This window comes from Lampris incognitus, chromosome 12 (genome assembly GCF_029633865.1).
Source record: "Lampris incognitus isolate fLamInc1 chromosome 12, fLamInc1.hap2, whole genome shotgun sequence".
In the NCBI taxonomy this organism is placed as follows: Eukaryota; Metazoa; Chordata; class Actinopteri; order Lampriformes; family Lampridae; genus Lampris; species Lampris incognitus.
The window spans coordinates 31,115,992-31,142,222 of NC_079222.1; the positions used below are offsets into that span (position 1 = coordinate 31,115,992).

At 44.2% G+C, this 26,231-nt stretch overlaps 1 protein-coding gene across 2 annotated transcripts in view; it reads right to left on the reverse strand.

The window, feature by feature from the left end:
- strbp (spermatid perinuclear RNA binding protein) overlaps positions 1–26,231 on the reverse strand; it is a 141,920-nt gene that overhangs the window by 12,309 nt on the left and 103,380 nt on the right. The window contains exons 4-13 of one of the 2 annotated variants that reach the window (XM_056290290.1): positions 23,314–23,585; positions 22,217–22,385; positions 20,344–20,512; positions 15,047–15,162; positions 13,900–13,995; positions 12,792–12,903; positions 11,363–11,460; positions 9,394–9,460; positions 9,052–9,135; positions 1,606–1,814 (exon numbers count right to left, since the gene is read on the reverse strand). In XM_056290290.1, coding sequence (XP_056146265.1) covers positions 1,606–1,814; positions 9,052–9,135; positions 9,394–9,460; positions 11,363–11,460; positions 12,792–12,903; positions 13,900–13,995; positions 15,047–15,162; positions 20,344–20,512; positions 22,217–22,385; positions 23,314–23,585 — 1,392 coding nt within the window. Of the gene's footprint in view, positions 1–1,605; positions 1,815–9,051; positions 9,136–9,354; positions 9,461–11,362; positions 11,461–12,791; positions 12,904–13,899; positions 13,996–15,046; positions 15,163–20,343; positions 20,513–22,216; positions 22,386–23,313; positions 23,586–26,231 lie in introns of both variants that reach the window. The other variant, XM_056290289.1, reaches the window with a different exon arrangement.

Genomic DNA, 26,231 nt, shown 5'->3' on the forward strand with positions numbered 1-26,231 from the left:
CACACTTATGTTGTTTAGTCCGGACTTTCAGACTTTCCAGAAAAGACCGAACCAGATTGCCAGGTGTGAAACCTCTTAGACCAGGGTACAGGGATCAAAGACTCGGTCTTTGGTCCAAGCTCAGGAGGTAGTCTCGGTTCAGACCAAGGTTCATGAATGTCTAATGTGAAATCAAAGGTTCGGACTTTCGGATCAATCAGGAAGTGATAAAACAAACACAAACAGGCGCACCTGGCGGCAACAACGAGCCAAAAGTTCAAGTCAAGGTCCGCTGGTATGAAAGCAAAAGTCCTGAACCTAATGACTATAAAATAACAGATGTGAAAGCACCAGAACCAGACTCTGGTTCAGACCTTGGTTTGGACTTTCAAGTGTGAAAGGGACCATAGAGAATTTAATTGACTAACTGGATTATACATATATATATACACACACACACACACACATTAGGGGTGGGGGGGGGAATTTGATTCTCAGATGCATCGAGATTCTCTCATAAAAGATTATGTCTCTAATCGGAAATGGAAAGCTCAACTCTCGACGGGGCTGTATGCTCCTCGTGGCTGCTGCTGAACCAACTGGATGATGAAACGTAACGGATGTAAAACATGTGCGTCATGTTTACGTTCTAGGCTAGGCTACTTCTTCAGTTTCGGTGAGGATGGCTGAGCGCAAGCAACCGAAGTTGGATACAAGCTGACCGGCGCCCTCTGGCTTAAAATCCAGCATATGGAAGCAGTTTGGTTTCTATGAAGTTGAAGAGAAAAGGGACCTGGAAAAGAGCCACACTGTAAGCAAGTTGTGTCTAACTAAAATAAAATATTTTGGCAACACAACAAAAATGAGAAACCATATTTCACGTTTCCACCCGGAGTTGGAGGTAAAACAGTTGGTTGTAGTTACAGCCAACCAGAGAACAGTTGAACAAGTGATGTCAAAGTTTCCGCCGAACTCGGAAAGGGCGAAGCGAATCACAGAGTCGATCGCAACTTTTATTGCCAACGGTTGTCGCGCTATGCTGCACACTTTGGAGCCGAGATACAACGACCCATCTCGACGTTTTTTCACCGACACAGCGATACCCACACTCTACACCGAAACCACAACCACAGTCAGGGAATCACTGAGGAAAGCGGGTAGGCTAGCAATAACCACTGCTACAGAATCTTGCGTCACACACCCAACCTCCCAGCATGCAGTGCAGAGATTGCGAGAGAGAGAGAGAGAGAGAGAGAGAGAGAGAGAGAGAGAGAGAGAGAGAGAGAGAGAGCCTTCTATGGGAAAGGAGGTGATAGAGGATTATCTAGTTTTGTGCTCTGGAGACCCTCTTTGTTCACAACCACTTTAGGATTACATGGATTTGCCCACCTCAATCCCTCCCTGTACACACACACACAACACACACGAGTAAAACTGGAGCCTAGACAGTTCTCCAGATATAACCAACAGCCTTCCCTCCCTTATTCTCTTTCTGTATGTGAAATTAAACCCAGAGCAGATAAAGGATACTCCATTATCAACAAATTCATCTGCTCCATAGTCTCAAAGATACAGACACTTCTCCCTTTGTCCCTCAACCCTGTTTCCACCCCCCTTCCATCATACCTTGACAGCCACGTGGAGTTTGGCCGTCTTTTTCGAGGACCCCGACGCTTCGTAGATGGTTCCGTCCAGGTCCACGGACATTGTGAAGACCGGCGCATGAACCGGACCCGACTGGGAGAGCAGGCGATACTGCAGCCCCGGCCGCATGAGGTTCAACCGCATCAGCGCGTTCATTGGCTGACTAGAGTCCATGGCTTTACTGTCCAGAACTGGGGAAAAATAAGAGGGGAGAGCTTGTTGGAGTAAAAAAATGGAGCACAGCGGAGTACAAGAGCACAGAACAGAAAGGAGGTGTAGTGGGTGGTCAAAGTAGAACAAAAGAAAAAAAAAACAGAGTAGAAATAAGGATAATAAAATAAATAGTAAATACTAAAATAAAGTCAAATAGATCAAAGCACAACAAATCAATTAATGCAACACTTCTATCTTGCGTCCAGCAACTTCCTCTCTGCCTTAGCAGTTGTGTGTCTTGTCAGCTGGTTATGGAAAATTTAATGTAACGATTATCTTGGCCAAAATAAGTGAGTTTCATGATATTGTCTCAAAATTCATCAAACTATGCTTAAAACTCTTAAAATGGCAGCACAACATACTGAAATTACTTTACCTTACATTTTGTTTAAGAAACAAATATTTTTAATGATTCACAGAAAGGACACATCTTTTGGGCTGGACCGGCCAGCAGGGCCAGCCCTACGCGAATGTCCCTGACTGACTGAGTGACCGGCACTTAACAGCATACACTATATTGCTCTGAATGTGCCGGGGGACCCGGTCCTTGGGGTGGACCAATTTCTGGCACAGCCTGTTTTGGGGTTTGAAAGCAACTGAAACGCGATGTTTGGAAAATACGCGTCTCAACTATTCTGAAACTCCCGCCACATACAGAATCACCAGTGGTTTACGATTAAGCCGCTGCTGTCCTTCTCCTCTCTTCGATCGGCTGGCGCAGTGTACATCTGTCGCCACCTTACAATGCCATGATTTGCAACCATTCTCCAATCCTCTGTGAATAGTACACATGGCCATTGAAACTCTAGTTATAATCTACTACTACTACATTTGGCTACCAAAACTCCGAAACTCTAGTTAATGTTCGCGGCAATTTGCATATGAAACCGCTCGACAAATCGAAACGGAGTGCCTTGGTTTGGCTTTTGGGTGTGAAAAATTTCATACCTACATATGGACTTCCTAAAGTTATGCTAGAAACAGACCATAAGCCAGTACAAAAAAAACCCCTGTGTGACATGTCGTCCCGGACACAGCACCTAATGATGAGACTGCAGCCTTATGATTATGAGCTCACATATGTGCCAGGAACACAAATGTTCATAGCGTATACGCCATCCAGGGCTGCTCCGTGTGTCACACACAGCAATGAGTCAGAACAGGATGTGGCTCTTCATGTGGATATGGTCGACGCAGCGTTGCCTGCCACACAGGAACAGCTATCAAAGATAGCCATGGAGACGTCGAAGGACCCTGTTCTGAAGTGATGAGAAATCTCCATGAGTGATGGAAGAAGGGGTCATGTAAACAATATTATCACATTCAGTCAGAGCTCTCTGTGGTGGACGGACTTGTGCTTAAATGTGAAAGGACTGTGGTGCCCACATCTATGTGATGAGAAATGCTCACCAGGATACACGAAGGGCACCTGGGTGCAGAAAAGTCAAAAAGAAGAGCACGTGGGGCTCTCTACTGGTCGAACATGAACTCTGATATTGAGCAGTTGATCAGTGAGTGTGCTACATGTCAGAGGTATCACCATAAGCAAGCAAATGAACCCCTCATTACCACAGAGCTCCCATCACAGCCTTGGGAAAAGGTAGGAACTGATATATTTCACTGCGAGGGTAAAGACTATTTGTTTTATAGATTACTATTCCAATTATCTGGACACTATCTCTTGTCCGGTACCACATCAAGAGCAGTGATAACTCAACTGAAGTCAGTCTTTTTCCAGGCGGTGCATCCCTCTAACTCTGGTTTCTGATAATGGCCCTCCCTATGCCAGTCATGAGTTTCAGGCGTTTGCTTCAGAGTACGAGTTCAGTCATATCACCTCCAGTCCTCTTTATCCTCAGGCCAACGGGAAAGCAGAGAGCGGGGTACAGATTGTGAAAATACTATTAAAGAAAGCAGCACATAGCAACACTGACCCGTACCTGGCTCTGATGTCATACAGGGCAGCCTCGCTGGAAAGTGGCAAGTCTCCAGCCGAGCTATTGCTGGGTCACAAGATCCATACTCGATTGCCCAGTCATGGCTCACACATGCCTGAACACAGAGATGAGGTGTGGGCAGACAAAGCCAGAAGACTACAGCAGAAACAAGATGTGTCATGACCGCACAGCCAGTGCTCTTGTGCCTCTACAGGAGAAGGATGCAGTTCGCATAGAAAGGCCTAGGTCATGGGCTAAAAGAGCCATCGTTCTGCAACAGGTCACTCCCAGGTCATGCAGTGTCATGACAGAGATTGGCAATGTCTTTCGCAGAAACAGGAAGCATCTATTGAAACCAGTAATTCCAACCACAGGTGGACAGAGAGGATGACTTGATGATGGAGAGCAGACTGAGCGATGATGAGATAAGAGCTATGGCACAAAATGACAAAGGTCACGATAGTGAAAATGTGACAGAAGTTCTGTGTGGTGCCAACATGGCCGTAATGGACACACTTAAGGAGGTTCAGCGTCCCCTTCAACTGCGCAGGTCAGAGCGGACCAGAAAGCCTGTGGTTAAACTGGACCCGTAGTCGTGGATTGAAAAAACTATAACCAGTTCATTGACTTGGTTGTGGGTAGTGCTCATAATTTACCTGCCAATGTTTTGAAAGGTGTAGTTTACACTACTTGTTTTTTTTGTTTAATGTTTTAGTATGGTCTTCTTAAAATATGTTGCATGTTGTCTTTCAGGATGCAAGCTATGGGGGAGCCAGGGGGAGCTTGGCTCCCCTTAATAAGACATGAACTCCCCTGAAAACATGATTTGGGGACAAAACATTCGGGGGGGGGGGCTCTAAACTATTGACAATATGCTATGCACTTCTATTTTTCTGTGTCTTCATCATCATGGATCACGTGTAAAACTAGGCTATTACTGATGCATGATTCATACACGAGGATCACTAATTCATTTTTAATAAAGACACCGGCATGCATGCAATTCTTGCCATCACCATCGAAGCGTGGCGGCGCAATCAGAAGAAAACAAAATTTGTGGGAAAAAAAAAAACCCAACAAAAAACCCCCCAAAAAAACCAAAAAACAAACTCCGGGGCCTTGCCGGTGGTGTACGAAACACGAACGCTGTGGCAAGTCAGGTTATTGCTGAACTGATCACGGCAGCGTAGGATGTTGTGAAAAAACACGCAGCTGTTCACTGCGTACTCCAGCGTGATGGCTCTTCAACAGAGGAATGGGACTGCCTTGGGTACGCAGCACCGCACCACACCGACGTGGCTTGTCGAAGGCAGGTATCGATCTAATGTTGCACTATTTGTCATTCCGTCAGTCAAACTTAGCACTCGCAGTTCATTTTCCATGGGTTTAGCATTTTGTGTTTTCCAGGAAACTATTTGTTAATGATCAAACTGATTATTTTACAACTGGTGTTTTGAATAGCTTATCATTCGACCACATGGGGAATTAACATGGTGCTCACAGAAATAGAAAATTAATTGTGAGTTAACAAAGTAAGTGTAAAACTCAGTTTACGTGGGGGGGGGGGCGGCTTCGGTCTGGTCAACTTCTGTACTTTTCTATAAATGTTGCATTGCTATGATTTTAAAAGAAAGGTGGCTGAATGAATTTTGATTAAATGTGAGTGACAGACCAGGATTTTATTTTATTTTATTGGCTATATGTTGATAGATTGAAGAGCCAGCTCCTTGATGCAGTCATCAAAAGCATGAGAAGGTGTTTCAAGGACCCGGAGACTGACAAGGTTTCTTCAGGCAGCTGTGAGTTTGTTGCACCCGGAGGAGTGGTCCGCAGAGGAGGCAGACCCGGCCAGTTATGGAGCAGACCATTTCCCTGTCATCACAGACCACTTTGCTGACATACTGGATAGGGTGGGCTATGACAGGGGTCAGGCAAGGCACCAGGAGTGGCCAAGCGCAAAAGTGGTGATCGAAGCGCTGCCCCAGGTCCAACAAAGCAAGGTGTGGGCAGACTTTTTAACAGACCCTGATAGGCTGCAGAGCTTCCCCAACCTGCTGATGGTGGTTGAGCTGATCCTTCTGCTCCCACTATCCACCGCTGCCTGTGAGCGTGGCTTCACTGCCATGAAGCACATTAAAACAGATTGATGGAGCAACCTTTCAGCTGAAATATTGTGGAAACCGCTATACATGAGCATAGAGGGGCCAGCAGTTGCCAATTTCGATGCGTTGCGTGTTGTACAAAGATGGCTGTCAGAGCAGAGAGCACGTCAGCGTAATTAAGATTTGTATTTGTATGGTTTCATTAGGTTTTTAGATGTGAAGCATCTGCTACAGCCCGTTGTTTCACTCACTCACTCACACACACGGTTAAGCTCACTCGCTCAATCACTCACAGTTAATGAGTCCATCTCTGGGGAGAAGGACAGATGGATGGAGGGGGGATGGGTCATACCATTTACGATACGCAAGAATGTTTGTTGCTACGCATCTATGACACTATGTCCTTGTTATATTTCATTTACTTAATTAAAGATTAAATATGACAGTTACCTATATTCTTTGTTATTTGTTAACCGCTGATAAATTACACAATTTGTATTAGATAGGGGCAAATAAAAACTGATTTCAGGCAAGTACATTTCTGACCCACTTGATCGACCAGGCAAGTGGAAAAACCCCCCAACACATTAACGTTGAACTCTGCCCTTGCATCGGATAAGGAACAACTCCCTACAGCGATTTGAATTTGAATTGAGAGGGAGAGAGAGCTAGACAGGTTTTCAAGTCACTCGTGATATTCACGAGTTTCCCCATTTATGATTATCCCAGTAATAGAAGTTCACCATGATTAACTTTTCGTGAGTGCTTTTTATCGCGATAAAGCCTACGTCATCCCATCCCTAGTTGAGTGCTTAAAGGGAAACTTCGCTGGTTTTTATGTGGATCTCCAATCAATGTTGAGCGCAAATATAGTCAACTGAAGCAATAATTCCTCAGCGTGTGCTATACTGACCAAGGAATCCGAGTTCTCCTGATCCTGGACCCGTGCCGGCAGTGCCTACAGGTACCAGGATGTATTGCGCTAGCATAAATTGTTTCCGCATGCTCAATAATGCAGGTAAGAAAATCAAAGAAAGCTGAATCAGTTCATGTGGACACAACATTTTTTGAAAGAAACGTCTCATCGCCCATCTCAGTGACCTCTTCAGTCTCAACTGACTGCAGGTATCCCCACCCTTATAAACAATGCAGTGGCATCACGACCGAAACCAACGATCGGTTTCATATTCACACAAATAAAGTGTTCCTGATGCTTGATATTCAGATTGCCGTGAGCATTAACGAGAGTTACAGTGGCCATGTGTGCTATTCACAGAGGATTTGGGAATGGTTGCAATCACAGCATTGTAAGATGGCAACAGACGTACCCTCTACCCCCCCCCCCCCGGTTCAGGGTTGGTCGTTCCCTCTTCACATAGATGGCCTCTTTTTATATATTGTAACATAATGCACATATTTTTACACATTTCTTATTTTTCTTATAATGTCCCTCATACGTCGCTCGATAAAAGTATTTCTGATTCTGATTCTGTTGATAGTTTTTATTAGCCATGCAAAAATAGTCACTGAGTTGGAATAGGTGTTCTTCAAAAATCTTTTCAGGCTGCATTTACTGAAACTTTGTTTTTCATAAATATAATGATCATTTTATGTTGTGCATTGATATTTCATCTTTCTTTGGTCTATAGATTTTTTACTAAATGCCTAGATTTAAAAAAGTGCATAAAAGGTTCTGTTCAATTGACTTGTTTCCATAACATGGTGAAAGTGGTTTTTAAAGCACTTTCTCACTTAGAAAACCCACCCAAAGGCAACAGCTTTCCCAGTCTGCCACAAATGGTTTATTTTTAACCATATATCACCCCCCCCCCAAAGAAAACAAAAAAACAAAATACTTTGCCCTGTTTTGGAAGAAAATGCAATGTATCTTGCCTCTTAAGTGAATGATCATCAGCTGTCAAGATTGATAGCTGATGATTGCTTATGGCATGGAACAGGCTTGTACTGTCTCATTAAAAATTTACTTGAATCACTGGATTATATATATATATATATACACACACACACATTTTCACTGTTGGAAACGTAGCTTGTTTACAATACAAGCGAAGAGAACAAGGAAGTTTTGTTTTAAAGTGACATCGAGAGCACGCCCCACGGAGGTGGAGACTAGAAATCCAAGTTGAACTTCCCCATAGTTCTTCTTTGTCACCAACTATGTCACTGACGCGTCCAATGATGACACTGCTGCCAGAAGAAGAACAGATTTTGCAACTACGTCCCCGAGACACAGAGAAGATTGGCAACAGCTGCAGATGTTTTTCACACTACAGCCCGGATTCAAATAGAGATATGGTTGAAATTGAGTGTAAATATGTGCACGTGATTCAGTGTGCATGATTAAGCCCATGGAATCAAAATCTCTCTCCAGCCAGGTACCTAAAGCTGGCAACCCTTTTGCTTCGCCAAAGTATTACAGATAAACACTTCTGATCTACCTCAGAGATCAGTGGGAGGAGAGAGGGACAGAACCTGATGAGCAAGATGTCACACAGCAAGCAGAGAAGACAGAACAGTTCCTCCCTGAATATGAAACTTTACTTTAGTGGTTTAGAAAAGTAAATTTGGGGGGGGGGGGGTGTCCAGGTAGCGCAGCAGTTTATTCCGTTGCCTAACAACACAGAGGTCGCCAGTTCGAATCCCCGTGTTACCTCGGGCTTGGTTGGTCGTCCATACATACAAAATTGGCTGTGTCTGCGGGTGGGAAGCCAGATGTGGTCATGGTTGCTGCACTAGCGCCTCCTCTGGTCGGTCGGGACGCCTGTTCAGGGGGGAGGGGGAACTGGGGGGAATAACGTGATCCTCCCACGCGTTACGTCCCCCTGGCAAAACTCCTCACTGTCAGGTGAAAAGAAGCAGCTGGCGACTCCACATGTATCGGAGGAGGCATGTGGTAGTCTGCAGCCCTCCCCGGCCCGGCAGAGGGGGTGGAGCAGTGACCAGGACGGCTCAGAAAATAGAGTAACTGGCCAAGTAAAATTGGCAAGAAAAGTGAAAAAAAAGAAAAGAAATAATGATTAAAAAAGTGACGGATTTCTTTATCACGTAGCCTCTATTCTGACCCCTTAAGGTGTTCATCTGTCTGTTTTCCTTTTTTTCCAAGCTCAAATACCCTTCTCCCTCCTTCCTATATTATACCACCCCTCTTCCCGTACCTTTCCTAAGGTTCCTCTTCATCTTCTTAATGAGGTCTTTGTCATCAAGTGCGCCATCTTCATATGACCTCTTAAGACCTGAGCCTTGAGAGAGAGAGAAAGCGAGCGAGAGCGAGAGAGAGAGAGAGAGAGAGGACTTAATATGGTCAGAGTTTTAGACTGCATGCAAGCATGTATACATACAAACTTAAAGCTTAAACAGGCACACATGTCAGGTAGACAGATAACTCCAGACAGACACATGCAAACAGATGGATAGATACAGAGAAAGAAACCCTGCACAGACGACAGAAAGGTATACACCTTCTTTGTCAGACCAAGGGTATTTCTGTGAGGGTTTACTTGAGGGAAGAGGGTCCATCTCCAACACCTTGTAGATCTGTCCGAACGCCATGAGTCTCAGAGCATGCTGTTGAAAACAGACACACAAACAGACGAGAGAAAATAAAGCCAGGCAGTTTATTTGACTCTTTTTTTTATTCTGTAAAAAGACGAATTGAAATGAAATGTCATTGCTGGTTTTTATCTGTAAATGTTATCCAGTTTGCTCATCAGTTGACCCAAAGTTACCGAGCAGCACCGAGCAGCCAACTTGAGCCAGTGCACATACTACAAATGTACCGTCCCTGTTGTCTATTTTGGCACTGGGTCAAGAATAGATTATTATTATTTCCCCCCCTTTTTTCTGCCCAATTGTGTATCCGGACAATTATCCCACTCTTCCAAGCCGTCCCGGTCGCTGCTCCACCCCCTCTGCCGATCCGGGGAGGGCTACCACATGCCTCCTCCGATACATGTGGAGTCACCAGCAACTTCTTTTCACCTGACAGTGAGGAGTTTCACCAGGACGACATAACCCGTGAGAGAATCATGCTAGCCCCCTCCCCCAGTTCCCCCTCCCTCCTGAACTGGCACCCTGACTCACCAGAGGAGGCACTAATGCAGCGACCAGGACACATACCTGCATCCGGCTTCCCACCTGCAGACACGGCCAGTTTGTGTCCGTAGGGGCGCCCGACCAAGCCGAAGGTAACACGAGGATTCGAACCGGCGATCCCCATGTTGCTAGGCAATGGACTAGACCCCCACGCTACCCGGACGCCCTGATTTAAAAGTTTTGTCTGTTGTGTCCTTGCCCTCCTTGCAAAAGCTACAAACTCCTGAACACTAATACATTGAAAGGTAGTTTAATATAAAAAATACAGATTACATCTTCAAGATGACTTAAGTGATCCATCTGTTGTTTTTCTGTAACTCTATAACACTAATAATGGAAGTAATTAATACTGAAATAAATGAGGGCATCAGGGTAGCATAGCGGTCCATTCCGTTGCCTACCAACACGGGGCTCACTGGTTCGATTCCCCGTGTTACCTCCCGCCTGGTTGGGCATCTACAGACACAATTGGCCGTGTCTGTGGGTGGGAAGCTTGATGTGGGTATGTGTCCTGGTCGCTGCACTAGCACCTCCTCTGGTCGGTCGGGGCACCTGTTCGGGGGGGAGGGGGAATAGCGCAATCCTCCCATGCGCTACGTCCCCCTGGTGAAACTCCTCACTGTCAGGTGAAAAGAAGTGGCTGGCGACTCCACATGTATCGGAGGAGGCATGTGGTAGTCTGCAGCCCTCCCCGGATCAGCAGAGGGGGTGGAGCAGCGACCGGGATGGCTCGGAAGAGTGGGGTAATTGGCCAGATACAATTGGGGAGGAAAAAAAGGGGGGGGGACCCTGAAATACATTTTCTAATATATATGTATTATTCGTGATCTACCCTTAGCAAAGAAAACATACAGAAAGACAGCAAATATCACAAATCAGTCTCTTAATACAGATATACTATGGAGACAGAGTGTCGGACACTCAGATGTTCGAGCTCACTAACAGATTTGAACAGTCTCTCCTATCTTTCCTTGTATCTGCTCCAGAAAAATTATCCCCATTGACATTCCGGTCTTGTTCAAGCTGCCTTCAAAGGAAATGGACAGCAGGATTCACTAAGCCATGAGGCTCAGAGGCTGCCCTGCTCAGTCAAGTGTGTGTGCACAGGAAGACATCACAGCAGACTCACACCAGCGTATGCAACTGCACACACACACACACACACACACACACACACACACACACACACACACACACACACACATACTATCCTAAATGTGTCAGAGATATAATTCAGGGTCGCAACGGCAATGACTCCCAGCCATTAAGATGCAGCACCATGCATGTGCCTCTGGTGCTGCGAGTGTGAGCGGACGTCCGCCCGAGTTCATAAAGACGGGCAATGACAGCAGTGTCCAAGGACTTCGTGTGTACCTGTGCGTTGTAGGTAATGGCCTCCGCTTGTTGGCTGGTCATATTGGCTAGGGTGTCTGTTGGCTCCTTCTCACACGGGTCGTGTAAACCTGAACCACCTGGGTAGAAATACAGCAGATCATACACAGAAGGCCGGATGCCAGTTCACGTGGTAACACCCTCTTCTCACTCTCAGTCAAGCGGGGTATGTTACTCATATAAGCAGTGCGCTACCAATTTTACTCCTTACGTAATTATTGCTGGCATGAAAGTAACGAAATAATCACATAATTTAATTTCTTAACTGATAAAGATTCATGATTTGGATTATTCATTTATTTATATTATTATTATTTATTTATAATAATAACAATAATAAATATCCATTAAGAATAATGGATATTTATTTATACTGTTATTATTATTATTATTATTATTATTATTAATTTATCTATAATATTTATTTACCTGATTTGGACAAGATATTTTTCAAATATTGGGCAACTTTAGGTAACAATATACAAAGTGGAAAAATGCTAGCTTTTGTAAGGAAACCCAGTTGTGACCAATAAATGCTTTAGTGATCATGCTTCTGCATTGGACAGCCATATGCTAATGGTTGACTAATGGTTGATATGCTAATGGTTGACTAATGGTTGATATGCTAATGGTTGACTAATGGTTGATATGCTAATGGTTGACTGATCACGCATCGGCCACTTTCACAGAAATGGCTACAAAAACGCTGTCTGATTCTGAAAAGTAAACTGTGCCTCATTATGTCTAAAAATCAGCATTTTCTCTCATCCCACATGTGCATAAAGAAAAGCACTGAGTGGCTGTAAAAGCATGGACGTACGCTACAGCTGATCCCTCCAACTTTTCCAGCTATGCATTCATTCGTTGCTTCAAATCTAGTAGCAATATACTTAAAGCCACACCTTCCATGTTTCCCCTTTTTCTCCCCAATTGTTTCGGGCCAATTACCCCTCTCTCCTAGCCGTCCTGGTCGCTGCTCCGCCCACTCTGCCGATCCGGGGAGGGCTGCAGACTACCACATGCCTCCTCCGATACATGTGGAGTCACCAGCCACTTCTTTTCACCTGACAGTGAAGAGTTTCACCAGGGGGACATAGTGCGTGGGAGGATCACGCTATTCGCCCCCCCCCCCCCCCGAACAGGTGCCCCGGCTGACCAGAGGGGGCACTAGTGCAGCGACCACGACATATACCCACATCCGGCTTCCCACCCGCAGACACAGCCAATTGTGTCTGTAGGGACGCCTGACCAAGCTGGAGGTAACACGGGGATTTGAACCGGCGATCCCCGTGTTGGCAGGCAACGGAATAGACCGCTACGCTACCCGGACGCCCTTTCCATGACTCTTTATAAAAACATCAACTGGCAAATCTGTTCTTGTTAGCCCCTCAAAACAAGGATCAAGCCAGACCTGGCAGCAGTATGCCTGAGGCAAGGCATTCCATGACTCTGCGTAAGGCCTCCCCTGCTCCCAGTGGTCTGTTGCAGGTAGCAATGGCCTTTTCACAGATTAGCTCCAGGGGCTGCACAAACACACATGGGTGGGTGGATACACACAAACGCAAACAGTATTAATTAGAATCAATTGTAAATTACTCATCTGGATGATAGAATGCGGTGTATCAAGCTGTGGTTGTATGGTTCTCCTGATTTCTGCGACTCAAGAGATCCTCTCAGATCAACATCTGTCATATTTATCCAGTCAGATTAATGTTAAAAATATGGCTAGGGTTAGCCTATGACAACATTCTGAATTTTAATCTGAGAACATCTCAGTTGCAGAAATCAGGATGCACACTGTTGCACACCATATGCATAACTACAACCAAACTCACTTCATCATCTCTACACGGGCAACTTGCAGTTAACAACAGCACAAAAACAGTAGGCCTAGTTAATTTTTTTCTCCCCCCCAATTGTATATGGCCAATTACCCAACTCTTCCGAGCCATCCCGGTCTCTGCTCCACCCCCTCTGCCGATCCGGAGAGGGCTGCAGACTACCACATGCCTCCTCCGATACATGTGGAGTCACCAGCTGCTTCTTTTCACCTGACAGTGAGGAGTTTCACCCGGGGGACGTAGCGCACGGGAGGATCACGCTATTCCCCCAGTTCCCCCCCGAACAGGCGCCCCGACCGACCAGAGGAGGCACTAGCACAGTGACTAGGACAGATACCCAAATCCGGCTTCCCACCCGCAGACATGGCCAATTGTGTCTGTAGGGATGCCCAACCAAGCCGGAGGTAACACAGGGATTCGAACCGGGGATCCCCGTGTTGGTAAGCAACGGAATAGACCGCCACGCTACCCGGATGCCCAGGTCTGGTTAAATTTTAAAAGGAAATAAAAAGTTGAGTTACTTTAAAAAATATATATAATTCAATTAGAAAACATGAGAAACAACAGAAGATTAAAAAAATTGCCATGTCCAAAACATTAAATAACAGAAACCCATACAAATACACACTGGGATGACATGACAAGTCATACAGACAGGCACATTGCAGCAAGACTTACCCATCCCTTGAGAGGTTCCCAGACAGGGTGTCTATTGCACATGTCTCTAAGAATCCTGAGAACTATAATGCAGGACTTGAGCCCATTGACTCGAGCCTAAAAAAACGGGGGTGGGGGCACAGAGAGAGGAAGAAAAGAGACGATGGCGGGTAAAGATGGACAGAGATAAAGAGAGAAATACATGAGTGCAGGTGGGGTGGCATTTGTGCAGACCCATACGGATTTCCGCCACAGTCATAAAGTGTGTCTTTGGATCTGCCCTCGCTCCCCAGACTCGATGGATATGAGTAAGAAACTAAAACTGCCGAACAAAGTCAACAAACAAAACCAAGCAGTTTTTTTTTAATATAGCCTACTTTCCCCACATTCTGTGTGCCTTTGTGGTCTAAAGTTTTGATTCTCCATCACTCCATAATAAAATAACTGCTCTCTGACCTTGTCTAATACTGAGCAGTGGGTTGTATAGATGAGGGCTAGGTAAGTAGATAGATGGGAAGGGGTGAATTGGGGAGGGGGTGTAGGAATCCAAAGGAATGCCATACATAGCAGGCAGGTTCTCATAAATCGCCAAAACAAAAAAATGAATGTGTTATCATTGCTTTTGTAGCCTTACGATACATCTAATTTTTTTCATCATTTGTTTTAGCAATTTGTTATTGCGGTCATCTTATGGGAACTACACCTTAATACATTGCAGATGATTCATGACAAATGAAGGAAATAATGGGAAAATAATGCCATTGTTTATAGATTTTTCAGTGTGTTATAAAATAGTAATGCTGACTGCAAAATAACCTTAGCCAAAAATACAAGGTTAAGTTGCCTCAGTTAATACCTATATCAAACATGATCCATTGTGTTAATTTGGCTTTTGATATAAAAATGAATCATTTGAATTTAATATTGATTAAACTGTGGTGATTTTTACCACATTATTAAAAGAAAATTATTTAAAAATATATAAAATTATTAATACATTATTAAAAATGTATTTAAATTAATTAGTATTAATAAATAATTAAATTTAATCAGTTGAAACTATGGGCCTAACAGTGACCACAATGTGGGCTGAAATAGTGTTCATTCAGGCACATCGTTAGGCTACAATTAGCATCAGGCGGAAGACAGGAAGTGAGTGGGCGCCGACCTGGAACCACTTGGCGTGTCGCAGCGCTGCTAGGGCCAACAGACATCTGTGTCTATCCAGCACCTCCCCCTCTTCCTCCTCCTCTGCCTCCACTCTCTGCGCAGTAGCACCCAACACTGCCACAAAACAATAACAATCCAATATAGAGAATGTAAAACACACACACATCTGTTTCGGTGTGTGTTCGAGTTTTGCGTATGTGTATGGGTGTATGCATACACACAAGCTTGAGCGTGTGAATGCACTGTACACACAAACACACACACAGAAACACACAAACACACGCACACACAGATAAACCATACTTAAAGGTGCTTCTCGTGCCATAAAGTTGTTCCTCCCCTTGCAGAGTGTGCTCACATTTTACATTCAACAGAACTGGGATGACGTCCCTACTGTTGAACACGGTTTGTCAACAGTTCTGTGCATCAAACATGTTAAATGCATGTTAGTTGCAATACATGTTGACAAATTTTAACACAAATTAAATGTGTTATGCCCAATATTGGTATTGTTGAAATTAACAGCATCTTGTGCAGACCCATATGAATTCCGGGCACAGTGATAAGTGTAATCTTTAGTATTTTAATGCTGCATACTTTTATTTTCGAATTTTCCCCTCACTTTCTCCCCAATTGTATCTGGCCAATTACCCCACTCTTCTGTCCCGTCCCGTCCCGGTCGTTGCTCCACCCCCTCTGCCGATCCAGGGAGCGAATTTTTTTTTTCTCCCTAGGATGAATCTGGGGAAGGTCCCACCCTCAAGCGCTAGGATTGGCCAGGTCAGCCTGTCAGTCAGCCTGCCAGGAGTCCCGCCCTCAAGCCCTAGGATTGCCCAGGTCAGCCTGTCAGTCAGCCTGCAAGGAGTCCCGCCTTCAAGCCCTAGGATTGGCCAGGTCAGCCTGTCCATCAGCTTGCCGGGAGCCCCGCCCTCAAGAGCTAGGATTGGCCAGTTTGCCAGTCGAATGTGAGAAAGTGAAGCGAAATGAAGATGATGAAAATGTGTGACATTGTCCAGGAAAACATCACTGACCATCCACTGTTGAAGGTCGGATTAATTCACAATAAACATTATTGATACGTGGATTAAGTAAGGGATAATGCCTGACGAGGTGTCCATTATAATGGATGAGGAGGAGGCCATTAATTCCTTATTATGGACACCTCGAAGGGCCCGCTTATACCATGGTCACTTGCCAAAGTAATAAAAATTAAGACAATTTATATTTTCGTGTTTTGCAATTAAAATCTAAAGTTTTTCTCAAGCCATAACTCTGTTTCACTGGTAACACCAGAGGGTTTGACTAATACCTGGAACAATCATTGCCATTCCATTATGTTCTAATGCAATGGAAACGATAGTCACTACTCCAGTAAATAGGATGAAGCTTAGCTACGACTTGGCAATGGGAGCTATGAAATATTCCGCTCAGCTCACTCAGCTATGAGCCAGAAAGCTAACGTTATGCTAGCAGGATTCAATGTCAATAATGTTGCGTACGGTGACAAACAGTAAATATAATTTGACAGTATGTTCAACAAGACCAGCAAGCTATCCAGACATGTCATTGTCTCCAAATCACTATCAAAACTGATAGGCCATGTGTACTGTCGGCCGCAGCCTGATGTAGCAAGTTGAATAATGACTTGAATGTGAAATTGAGGGCGGGACTCCTGGCAGGCTGACTGACAGGCTGGCCTGGCCAATCCTAGCACTTGAGGGTGGGAACTTCCCAGATTCATCCTAGGAAAAAAATATTTGCATCCGGGGAGGGCTGCAGAATACCACATGCTTCCTCCGATACATGTGGAGTCGCCAGCCGCTTCTTTTCACCTGACAGTGAGGAGTTTCACAAGGGGGGACGTAGCACGTGGGAGGGTCATGCTACTCCCCCCAGGTCCCCCTCCTCGCCTGAACAGGCGCCCTGACCGACCAGAGGAGGCAGTAGTGCAGCGACCAGGACAATTACCCACATCCGGCTTCCCACCCGCAGACACGGCCAATTGTGTCCATAGGGACGCCCAACCATTCGAATTCGAACTGGCGATCCCCATGTTGGTAGACAACAGAATAGCTACCCGGACGCCCTTAATACTGCGTACTTTATATCCTGTCTCGTGACAAATCTGTGAAAAGGAGAGCAACAGGAAATACAAGGGAGGGAATAACTGTGTGCTACTGAGAATGCCCCCAGACATACATCAAACAAATACATATGAAGTGTTTGGTTCATCTGGTCTGGCACACTGTGCTGGTGGGGTTGCACGTTTGAGAGACATCCACTCATTTCATTGTGCCTGACAAGCTAAACCAAGCTCTTCTTTATGTATTTGATGAAGATTTGATTTATTTTGACCCGGTCTGCAACAGGCGGGAGTCAAAATAGGCGCTTGGTTTTCTTTGGGATTACTTCAGGCGCGCTTGATTTTGCAGGTTGAAGGAGATATGGAGCAGAGCAAGTAATCTCACATCCCGACAAGTGCCTGTCAAGAGCAAAACTGAATCGAGCGCTCCTAAAGTAGAACTGAAACAAAAAGAAAATCTACAGTAAGAAAGTCTGAGCCAGTTGGAGACAAACAACACAGCAGGGTTCGAGGCAGGGTCCAGTCAGAGCAGTGTGGTGTGTAGAAGAGGAGAGCACCTTCATACATCCGCATTTGATTTTATGCTGCCCGACAAGTCAAATTAGTGTAATTACAATACTTAAGACAGTACTACTCCGTCCGACCACAGGCACAAACTCCTCAGTGTGAAAGGTTAGCGGATCAAGTGCAGCAGTCCATGAGTGATTTGAGTTAGGGTTACATAGGGGTGGTTTATGTGCGAGACCTCTCGGAAGTCAAATAAAGCGTGCCGAAGAGCCTTCTGCATTGCTTTGAGAACAGCTGGGTGAGTGTTCTTCCTCCTCAATTTCTCATGTGGAGAAATTCCCTTTGTCGAAAGGTGGAGGTGCCAGACATGTTTTATGTGGAATGAGGAAGCATGTGGAGAACACACATCTCACTGTACGCTCTTCCGCCCACTATAACAATACAGGTCTCCCTCCCTCCGCCCGATTTGTACAGGCGGGTGAGTGAGTGAGTAAGAGCATGAGAGAGAGAGAGAGAGAGAGCACTTTATGATAGCATAGTTCATAGCCTACTGAGTGGCCCCAGCTGCACTTCTAGTGGATTATTATGGTGTCTTCCTTTTCTTTCATGTTCTGACTTTTCTCTCCCTTTCTCCCTCACTTCTCTCTCTCTAACAGCTTGTTTGTTCCTTTTTGTATTTATCCGAGTTTTGTAATAATTCACTTCCCATGAACACACACACACACACACACACACACACACACACGCACACACACACACACTATGACTCAAACAGCACTGGAGTTAATGCAACCATACACACTTGCGAACACACACACACACTATGACTCAAACGGCAGTGGAGTTAATGGAACCGCACACACACACACACACACACACACACACACACACACACACACACACACACACACCTAAACCTGTGTTCTGAACATTCTTGTGCTGAATGATGCTTCAATCGTCACTTTTATGCAAAGTAAAAAAATAAAATGGAAAAAAAATAAAAAAAGAACCTTTTACTATGATTGATTAGGGATGAAACGACTAAGGATAATGCAAATCAATACATTGATCAGTGGACATCAAAGAGCAAGGTGGTATTGATCTGTGCATTAGCAGTCAGGCAGTCAGCACTTACTGCAACATTCTGCAGTTAAAGCATGCACACAGCACTGCTGGTGTGGCAAGGCTGCAAAATGTGTTGTGTATGTGTGTGTGTGTGTGTGTATGGTGTGGTGTGTGTGTGTTCGTATCCCGCTATGTGCCTGACTGCAAGATACTTTGCTTGTAATTTCAGACCCAGCGAGTAAAAATGTCGCCAGGTCTGAATTGATTTGGCAGAGGTCGAGTGCGGCCCCTCTGCACACACGTCTTTACAGGTATGCATGTGTGTGTGTGTGCCTGTGTTCATGTGACATTTATTTGACCTTGCAGTTAAAACTCATTCAGCCTTTTTGTGCCCCCCCCACCCCCACCTGGCAGACTATCAGGCCTCACTTGATTCTCATTGGTGGCCGATGAGTTCTATCCAATCAGACACTTGTGTGATATATGATCTCATTTGTCAACTTGACAGGTACCTTGACCTGTCAAGACACCATATGACTCCATGTGCCTGTGTGTGTGTGTGTGGAGGGGGATGAGTCACAGAGTGAAATAATGGGAGCAGCGTTTTCCATCTTGCTCTGGCACATGTCGTGATGTATAGCTAGCTTACATGCTATCTCGCATCTCTCTCAGAATCTCTGGCAAGATGGCAGCCACAGGATAAGATGGTCAGCTCGCTCGTGACTGGTTATTGATTTCCCCGGTCTGCTGGCCTACCTTTTCCCCTCCACAACCAATTATAACCAGTTCACACCCTGCTATGTGACTGACTGCCGCTGAGGGAGTGAGGGGGATGAGAGAGGGAGGAGGAGTTGTATTTGATAGCATGTCAAACATAGTCCATCCCATCCAAACTTTGGACTTTTCTGCAAGTATTGTTTATAATCAGGTTCAACTGATTGTAAGACACGTGTCAACCCCGCGTTGCTCATCTGTCTTGTAGTTTGTAAACGCCAATCAACCTAGTCAAATGATGGTGACTTTCCATAAGCACAGATCTATGTACCAAACCCTTTCATACTGCTGCTAACATGGCTTGAATCTAACATTGACAGTCACATGTTTAACTAGTAATCGTTTTCACTTAACTATCCTCCTCTATTAGATGAGATAAATATATAGATTAAATATAATAATAACAAAATATAAGTATAAACTATAAGATATAAATATATATCTCATCTATTAGATGAGATAAATATAGATAAATAGATAAAATATAAAAAACATAATAAATATATTATAATATAATACAATATAATATTATAATAATATAACATAATAAAAATATAAAAGATATAAATAGTTATCTCGTCTATTAGATAAGACCGTAAAAAGAGCGGGGAATAAAAGCAAACTTTTTAAACACTTAATGCACATATTTTAAAAAAAAATATGGTTAACCTTTATTTTACCTATGCTATCAGTTTGTAAAAGGAGGCCTCACCATTTCCTTTGTAATGGCTTACAGTGTTATTAGAGTCAGGTATGCTGCCACACATTGCCGGAGCTGGAGGTGTGTGTACATGTTTGTGTGTTTTTAGGCGGGCGGGGTAAAAAAAAAAAAAGACCTGTCCATCTCCACCTCACTGCGCTCCTACCTTCTCTATTTTCCTCTTCTTCTTCCTCCACTTTGTCCTCCTCATCGTCCCTCATAGCCAGTGAGGTGAGGATGATCTTAAGTGTGAGTATGGGCTCTGCCGTTGTTTTGACCAAGATGGCTGCCTCACTCGGAGAGCTCGTCATGTCGTATTTCTCCTCTGTCAGCTTCTGCCATGTGTCACACACACATATTTGGAGGGTCAGAGGGCAAAGATCATTTACATGACACTCATATTGAATGATCAAACTTAGAAAATAAGAGAATGACATAGAATGAGGTCAAATAAGTTAAATAAGAGTAAAGTCCTAATTAACAAAAAAGTTACAGTTAAAATTAAGAAGTTAAAGTTAAAAAGTATAATGCCACTGCTATTTCTATTGATAAGCAGAAACCACAAAGGCACTTGAGTAATGCACGTAAATACCTGTGAAACTATTTATTTTTTCCTGTGTACTTTTTAATGTATGTATGTATAAATGTATATAGGTACACTGTTAAAAAACGTGTTTTTACAGTTAAAAACCGGCAGCTGTGGTTGCCAGAACTTTACCATAATAACTACGGAAGAACCTTTTCTACTATTGCTATACTATATCATTATACTATGCTATATTACTATACAATACTATATTATTAATGTAGCGAATTCAGGGGGCAACCGGGAATCTGCTGCAGCTGGGAATCGAACTCGGATAGCCCGCACCATGGGCGACTGCGCTAAGCACCATTATCAGCACAATGGTTAGTACATTTAACGGTGACAAAATACATTTTTAACAAAAAATAAATGCAAAAATTACAGTGTTGTCTCTTATATATATTACGGCATATTTCTGTTATTAAAAAAAGTAAGGGTATTTAACGGTGGAGTAAAGTATTTTTTTCCAGAAAAGAGATGTAAAAAGTATCGTTTTGGCTGATATATATATATATATATATATATATATATATATATATATATATATATATATATACGGTGCCTCACTGAGACAGAAACTGTATTCAACCTATTTAGAGTTTACGGTCTTTTACTGTCATGTTTTGACAGTTTTTCACTGTAAAATCTATAGACATTTTTGCCAGTGTATGTATGTATGTATGTGTATGTACGTATGAGTTAGGGAGGAAATCTCTTGGCATTAAGGTAGTGAGGACTGAATGAATCACATATAAAAACATCACCATGTAAAACTTAAAATTTGTACTATATTTATAATACTAAGGACAATATTCAGAACTGTGTTTAAATTATTATATTTTTCGGTGCAATATTCTTAGGCTTAAATACTTAATAATAGAGACCTTTTTTCCTTTGAAAACTTGTTATAAACGACCTCATATCTACACTTCTGTATCTTTTTCCTCACACTGATGAGAGAACTCGTCAGATTTTATTTATAGTAAAATACTTTGTGTGTACAAACTTTGTGGGCCAAAAAAAAAATAAGAAAAAAAAATCACAACTTGTGATTCATTTTGCTGCATCTCTGCTGCCTACGGCCACATTAATCCTGCTTTCTCTTTACAAACAGACTCCAGAGAGATAGCAATCATATTGCTAGCATGTACTCTTCCAGATCTCATATGAGAGCTTGTAATAAATTATGAAAGCTTATCCTAAAAGCTCAATATCTGATAGTAGAGGAGATTAGGCCTTTAATATTTCATCTTCTTGGATTAAAAGAGATGGAAACTAAGCTTTCATTGATAGTCTGAAACCAAATAAAGCTTCAAGTGTGCATGTCTGCAGTGTCGGGGTGTCGGATGAAAAAAAAAAAAGCAAAGCATCATGTACCCAGATGCACATATCTATACATGCTGACGTGTGTGTGTGTTTGTGTAAGTGTGAGCATCGAGTGCATGTGCCTAACCTGTATCTGTGTGGGCAGATTGTGACAGACAGTGTCGAGCAACGTCTGTGCTGGTTTATCTCTGCACAGCAGCACCAGCTCCAAGTCCATGTCGTCTTTGATCAAAAGACCTTTGGCCACCAGACCGATCCGCATCACGCCACAAAGCACCCCGCCACTGCTAGATCCCCTGAATTAAAGAAATATGAATCTTAAAATCTTGTTTCAACTATATATTTTGAATCTTAAAAGTCAAAGTTACTAGTTTATGATGTCACGATGAAAGAAATACATGGCTGGTGTACCATTTTAATACATCGAACTAAAAGTGACTTCAACCCTTTAATGTGGAGGTGTGGAACCTAAATCCCCCACCCCCTTTTCTCCCCAATTGTATCCGGCCAAACAACCCACTCTTCTAAGCTGTCCCGGTCGCTGCTCCACCCCCTCTGCCGACCCGGGGAGGGCTGCAGACTACCACATGCCTCCTCCGTTACATGTGGAGTCGCCAGCCACTATTTTTCACCTGACAGTGAGGAGTTTCACCAGAGGGATGTAGCGAGTGGGAGGATCACGCTATTCCCCCCAGTTTCCCCTCTCTCCCGAACAGGCGCCCTGACTGACCAGAGGAGGCGCTAGTGCAGCAACCAGGACACATACCCGCTTCCCACCGGCAGACACAGCCAATTGTGTCTGACGTCTGACCAAGTCGGAGGCAACACGGGGGTTCAAACCAGCGATCTCCATGTTGGTAGGCAACGGAATAGACCACTACGCTACCCGGGCGCCTTGAGTTGAGCCTAAATTAAGTGATATAAAGACAACAGATAGTGTACTAACTGCTAGATAAGTAAGATGTGCAGGTCAACATGTGACCAAACTCTTGCTATATAAACATAGCCCTGCTGGATTTCAAAATCTATTTCAACACACCAAGTTTCAAAAAACAACACCCGTTTTCTCATTCTGACTGTCAAGTGATGATTATAGGGACAGACTGGCAGTAAAAAATGGATGGCATCAGCTCTGGGCATCATCATCACTGAGGTTCTGACCCATTTAAAAACATAACATAGCCCTTAGTACTCATGCAGCATGTGCGATGTGGACCATCTCACCTGCAGCTGTCACTGGTATCCTCAGCTTCATCACTGTGATCATCACCAGGGTCACACTCCTCTGTGCTGTCTACCACCTGGCTGACCTGGCTGTCGGACTGGCTTTCAACATCCCCGTTGCTCTGGTCCAGCCAATCGGAGACATGTTTGAGGGCACATTCTACAGTCGACACCAACGTCTGGACAGCTTCCAGGTCATGTGAGGAGGGGTAGATCGTGGAGTGCTTTGCCATGACATGGCGGTCATCATTACCAAAGGAACGGAAGGACCTCTGAAAGATAAAGGGTAGAGAAGTCATTGATATTATGTTCACAATATCCCGTTTAATGAATTGTAAAATAAACCAAATACACAACTCAAAATCGACAAAATTTACTGATAGACCATGTATACTATTGCAGAAGGTCGAGCTCCCAAAAAATGCCACAAGGACTGCATCATGGGAATGCTGATCACCTTCAACATCGACCCTATGAACTGGGAAAAAGTAGCGGAAAATCAAAAACACTGGCGAGCTGCTGGTTCCATCAAGGCCAGAACTGACAAACGAACACATGCGGAAAAAAAGCGCCGCCACTGAAAAATCCGCCAAGAACAGAGAGCCGCAGGAACGGGTCCACCCCCTACTATCCCCTGTCCACGCTGTTCCCGTCTCTTCTGTTCTCACCTTGGACTGTCAAGCCATCTTCATTTCAAGCACACACCTTAATCTCTTGGAATGGCTCCTCGGACACGAGAGACGCCAACGACAACTAATGCAGAGTCACACACGCCATCTCTACTGGAACGGCACCATTGGAGAGGGAAGTTCAACCATAGATTCAATTTTAAATCAATCAAACCAAACTCTGTTGTCCCTAACTTCGATTATTCTGTAACCTACAAATATACGCAAATATACACAAGCACACAAATTGCACAAACACATTTGCATCTGTAACGGCAGTCTAAGGAAATCAAGCACACGCCCCTCCAAAAAAAAAACAAAAAAAACAAAAAAAAACACTTTTTGAGAAATTGCCAAAATGCATAAAAATGACTTCTGCACCTTCAGAAATGTGACTAAGTTGAACAGTACAGGAATGTACTGCCATCATGCAGGTGCCCGGTCTTATTTTCCATTTTTCCGAGCAAAAAAAGTAAGTACTCGTTTTTAGCCTGTCTCTACCTATTCACGTTCTGAGGTAGATAAAGAGGTGTAGATGATGAGGGCGGTGGTGATGGTGGTGTGGGTTAGGCACCTCGCTCCAGCCTCTCACAACTCATCCCAGGGTTAAGAGGGTGGTGTGTGTCACCTTTCTACTTGCCTCATATTTTTTTGTTCAGATTTTCCCCCTTTCTCTCCCCCATTGTATCCGGCCAATTACCCCACTTTTCCGAGCCATCTCAAGCACTGCTCCACCCCCCCCCCCCCCCAACGATCTGGGGGCTGCAGACTACCACATGCCTCCTTTGATGCTTCCTCTGATACATATGGAGTCACCAGCTGCTTCTTTTCACCTGACTGTGAGGAGTTTCACCAGGGGGACGTAGCATGTGGGAGGATCACGCTATTACCCCCAGTTCCCCCTCCCCCCCGAACAGGCGCCCCGACCGACCAAAGGAGGCGCTAGTGCAGCAACCAGGACACATACCCACATCTGGCTTCCCACCCAAAGACACGGCCAATTGTGTCTGTGTTACCTCCAACCAAGCCAGAGGTAACACAGGGATTCGAACCGGCGATCCCCGTGTTGGTAGGCAATAGAATAGACCGCCACACCACCCAGATGCCCTACTTGCCTCATATTTTAATGGCCTAACATGCTGGATCCAACATGTGCCACCTATGTCATATGGGTCGGTCTTTGACGCCTGTATATTAAGTGGGCAGTTCGGAGGGGGGTGATTGTAATGCACGTTTTGCCGCCAGAGGTAAGAAAAGGCAAAGATGTTCCACCTAAAAGATGCTGTTTGATGCATCACATTTTTTGCTGAATTTATCATGACGGCAATCTTCCCAGTCCCGTACCAACATATTTTCAGCTCAAAAATGTAAAAAAAAAAAGGAGTCTTCTATCTTTTTAAATGCGGAGGAAATCAATCTAACGTCATGACACTCCCATCTAATGGCATGACCGTGAGCGCCAACAGACACACATGTGAGCACTCACGCTCGGCTTAAGTGATGAAAAATTCATCTGGCCACCCCACAACCTCTTTACCTATCCTAATTCAATCAGACATGCCGGAGCTTTAAGCTGTTGTCAGCTCATCTTCACAGCTTTTGTCTCTCACTCCCCCGTACTCCTCACTCCGAGAGGCACGAGGAGAACCGAAAAGGGAAAGGAGAACACAGGGTGGAAGATAAGGTAGAAGCAAAGGAGGAGAAGGGGACGTAAAATCGCAGAGTACACCAAAAGGAGCCAGGAGAAAGGAAAAGAAAAAGAATGAAAAAAAAAAAGGAGAGGATGAGTAAGAAAACTGGAACAGAGCAGAGAAGTGTAAAACCAGAAAGCCGGGACTGGAAAGGGTTACTGATTCTGAAGTGCAAAGATGTGACAGAAAGAGGAGCAGGTGCAGCTGGGGCTTCTGGGACTGGTGCAATGGGGTTAGTGCAACCCAGATGGGTCACTGAGTTGTTGCCTGTATGTGTAGGAAACAATCTTCTGCATTTTACAAAATGTAAGCGATTCATGTCTAAATGTTAAATGGATTATCGCATCAGAAAGAAAATATCACCAACTGAATCTAAACTTAGCACAAAAAGTAAGGAAATGTGTGTTTGGTAGATTATTTCTTTGTTGTAACAATGCTACTTGGCAATGAATCTTATATGAGGCACCTGATTGTCAGCACCTGGGGTACCAGAAGCTCAAAACAAGAGTCAATAGCAACAGCAAAATAAGCTGTTTGGCATTGGCAGAGAAGATTTGGC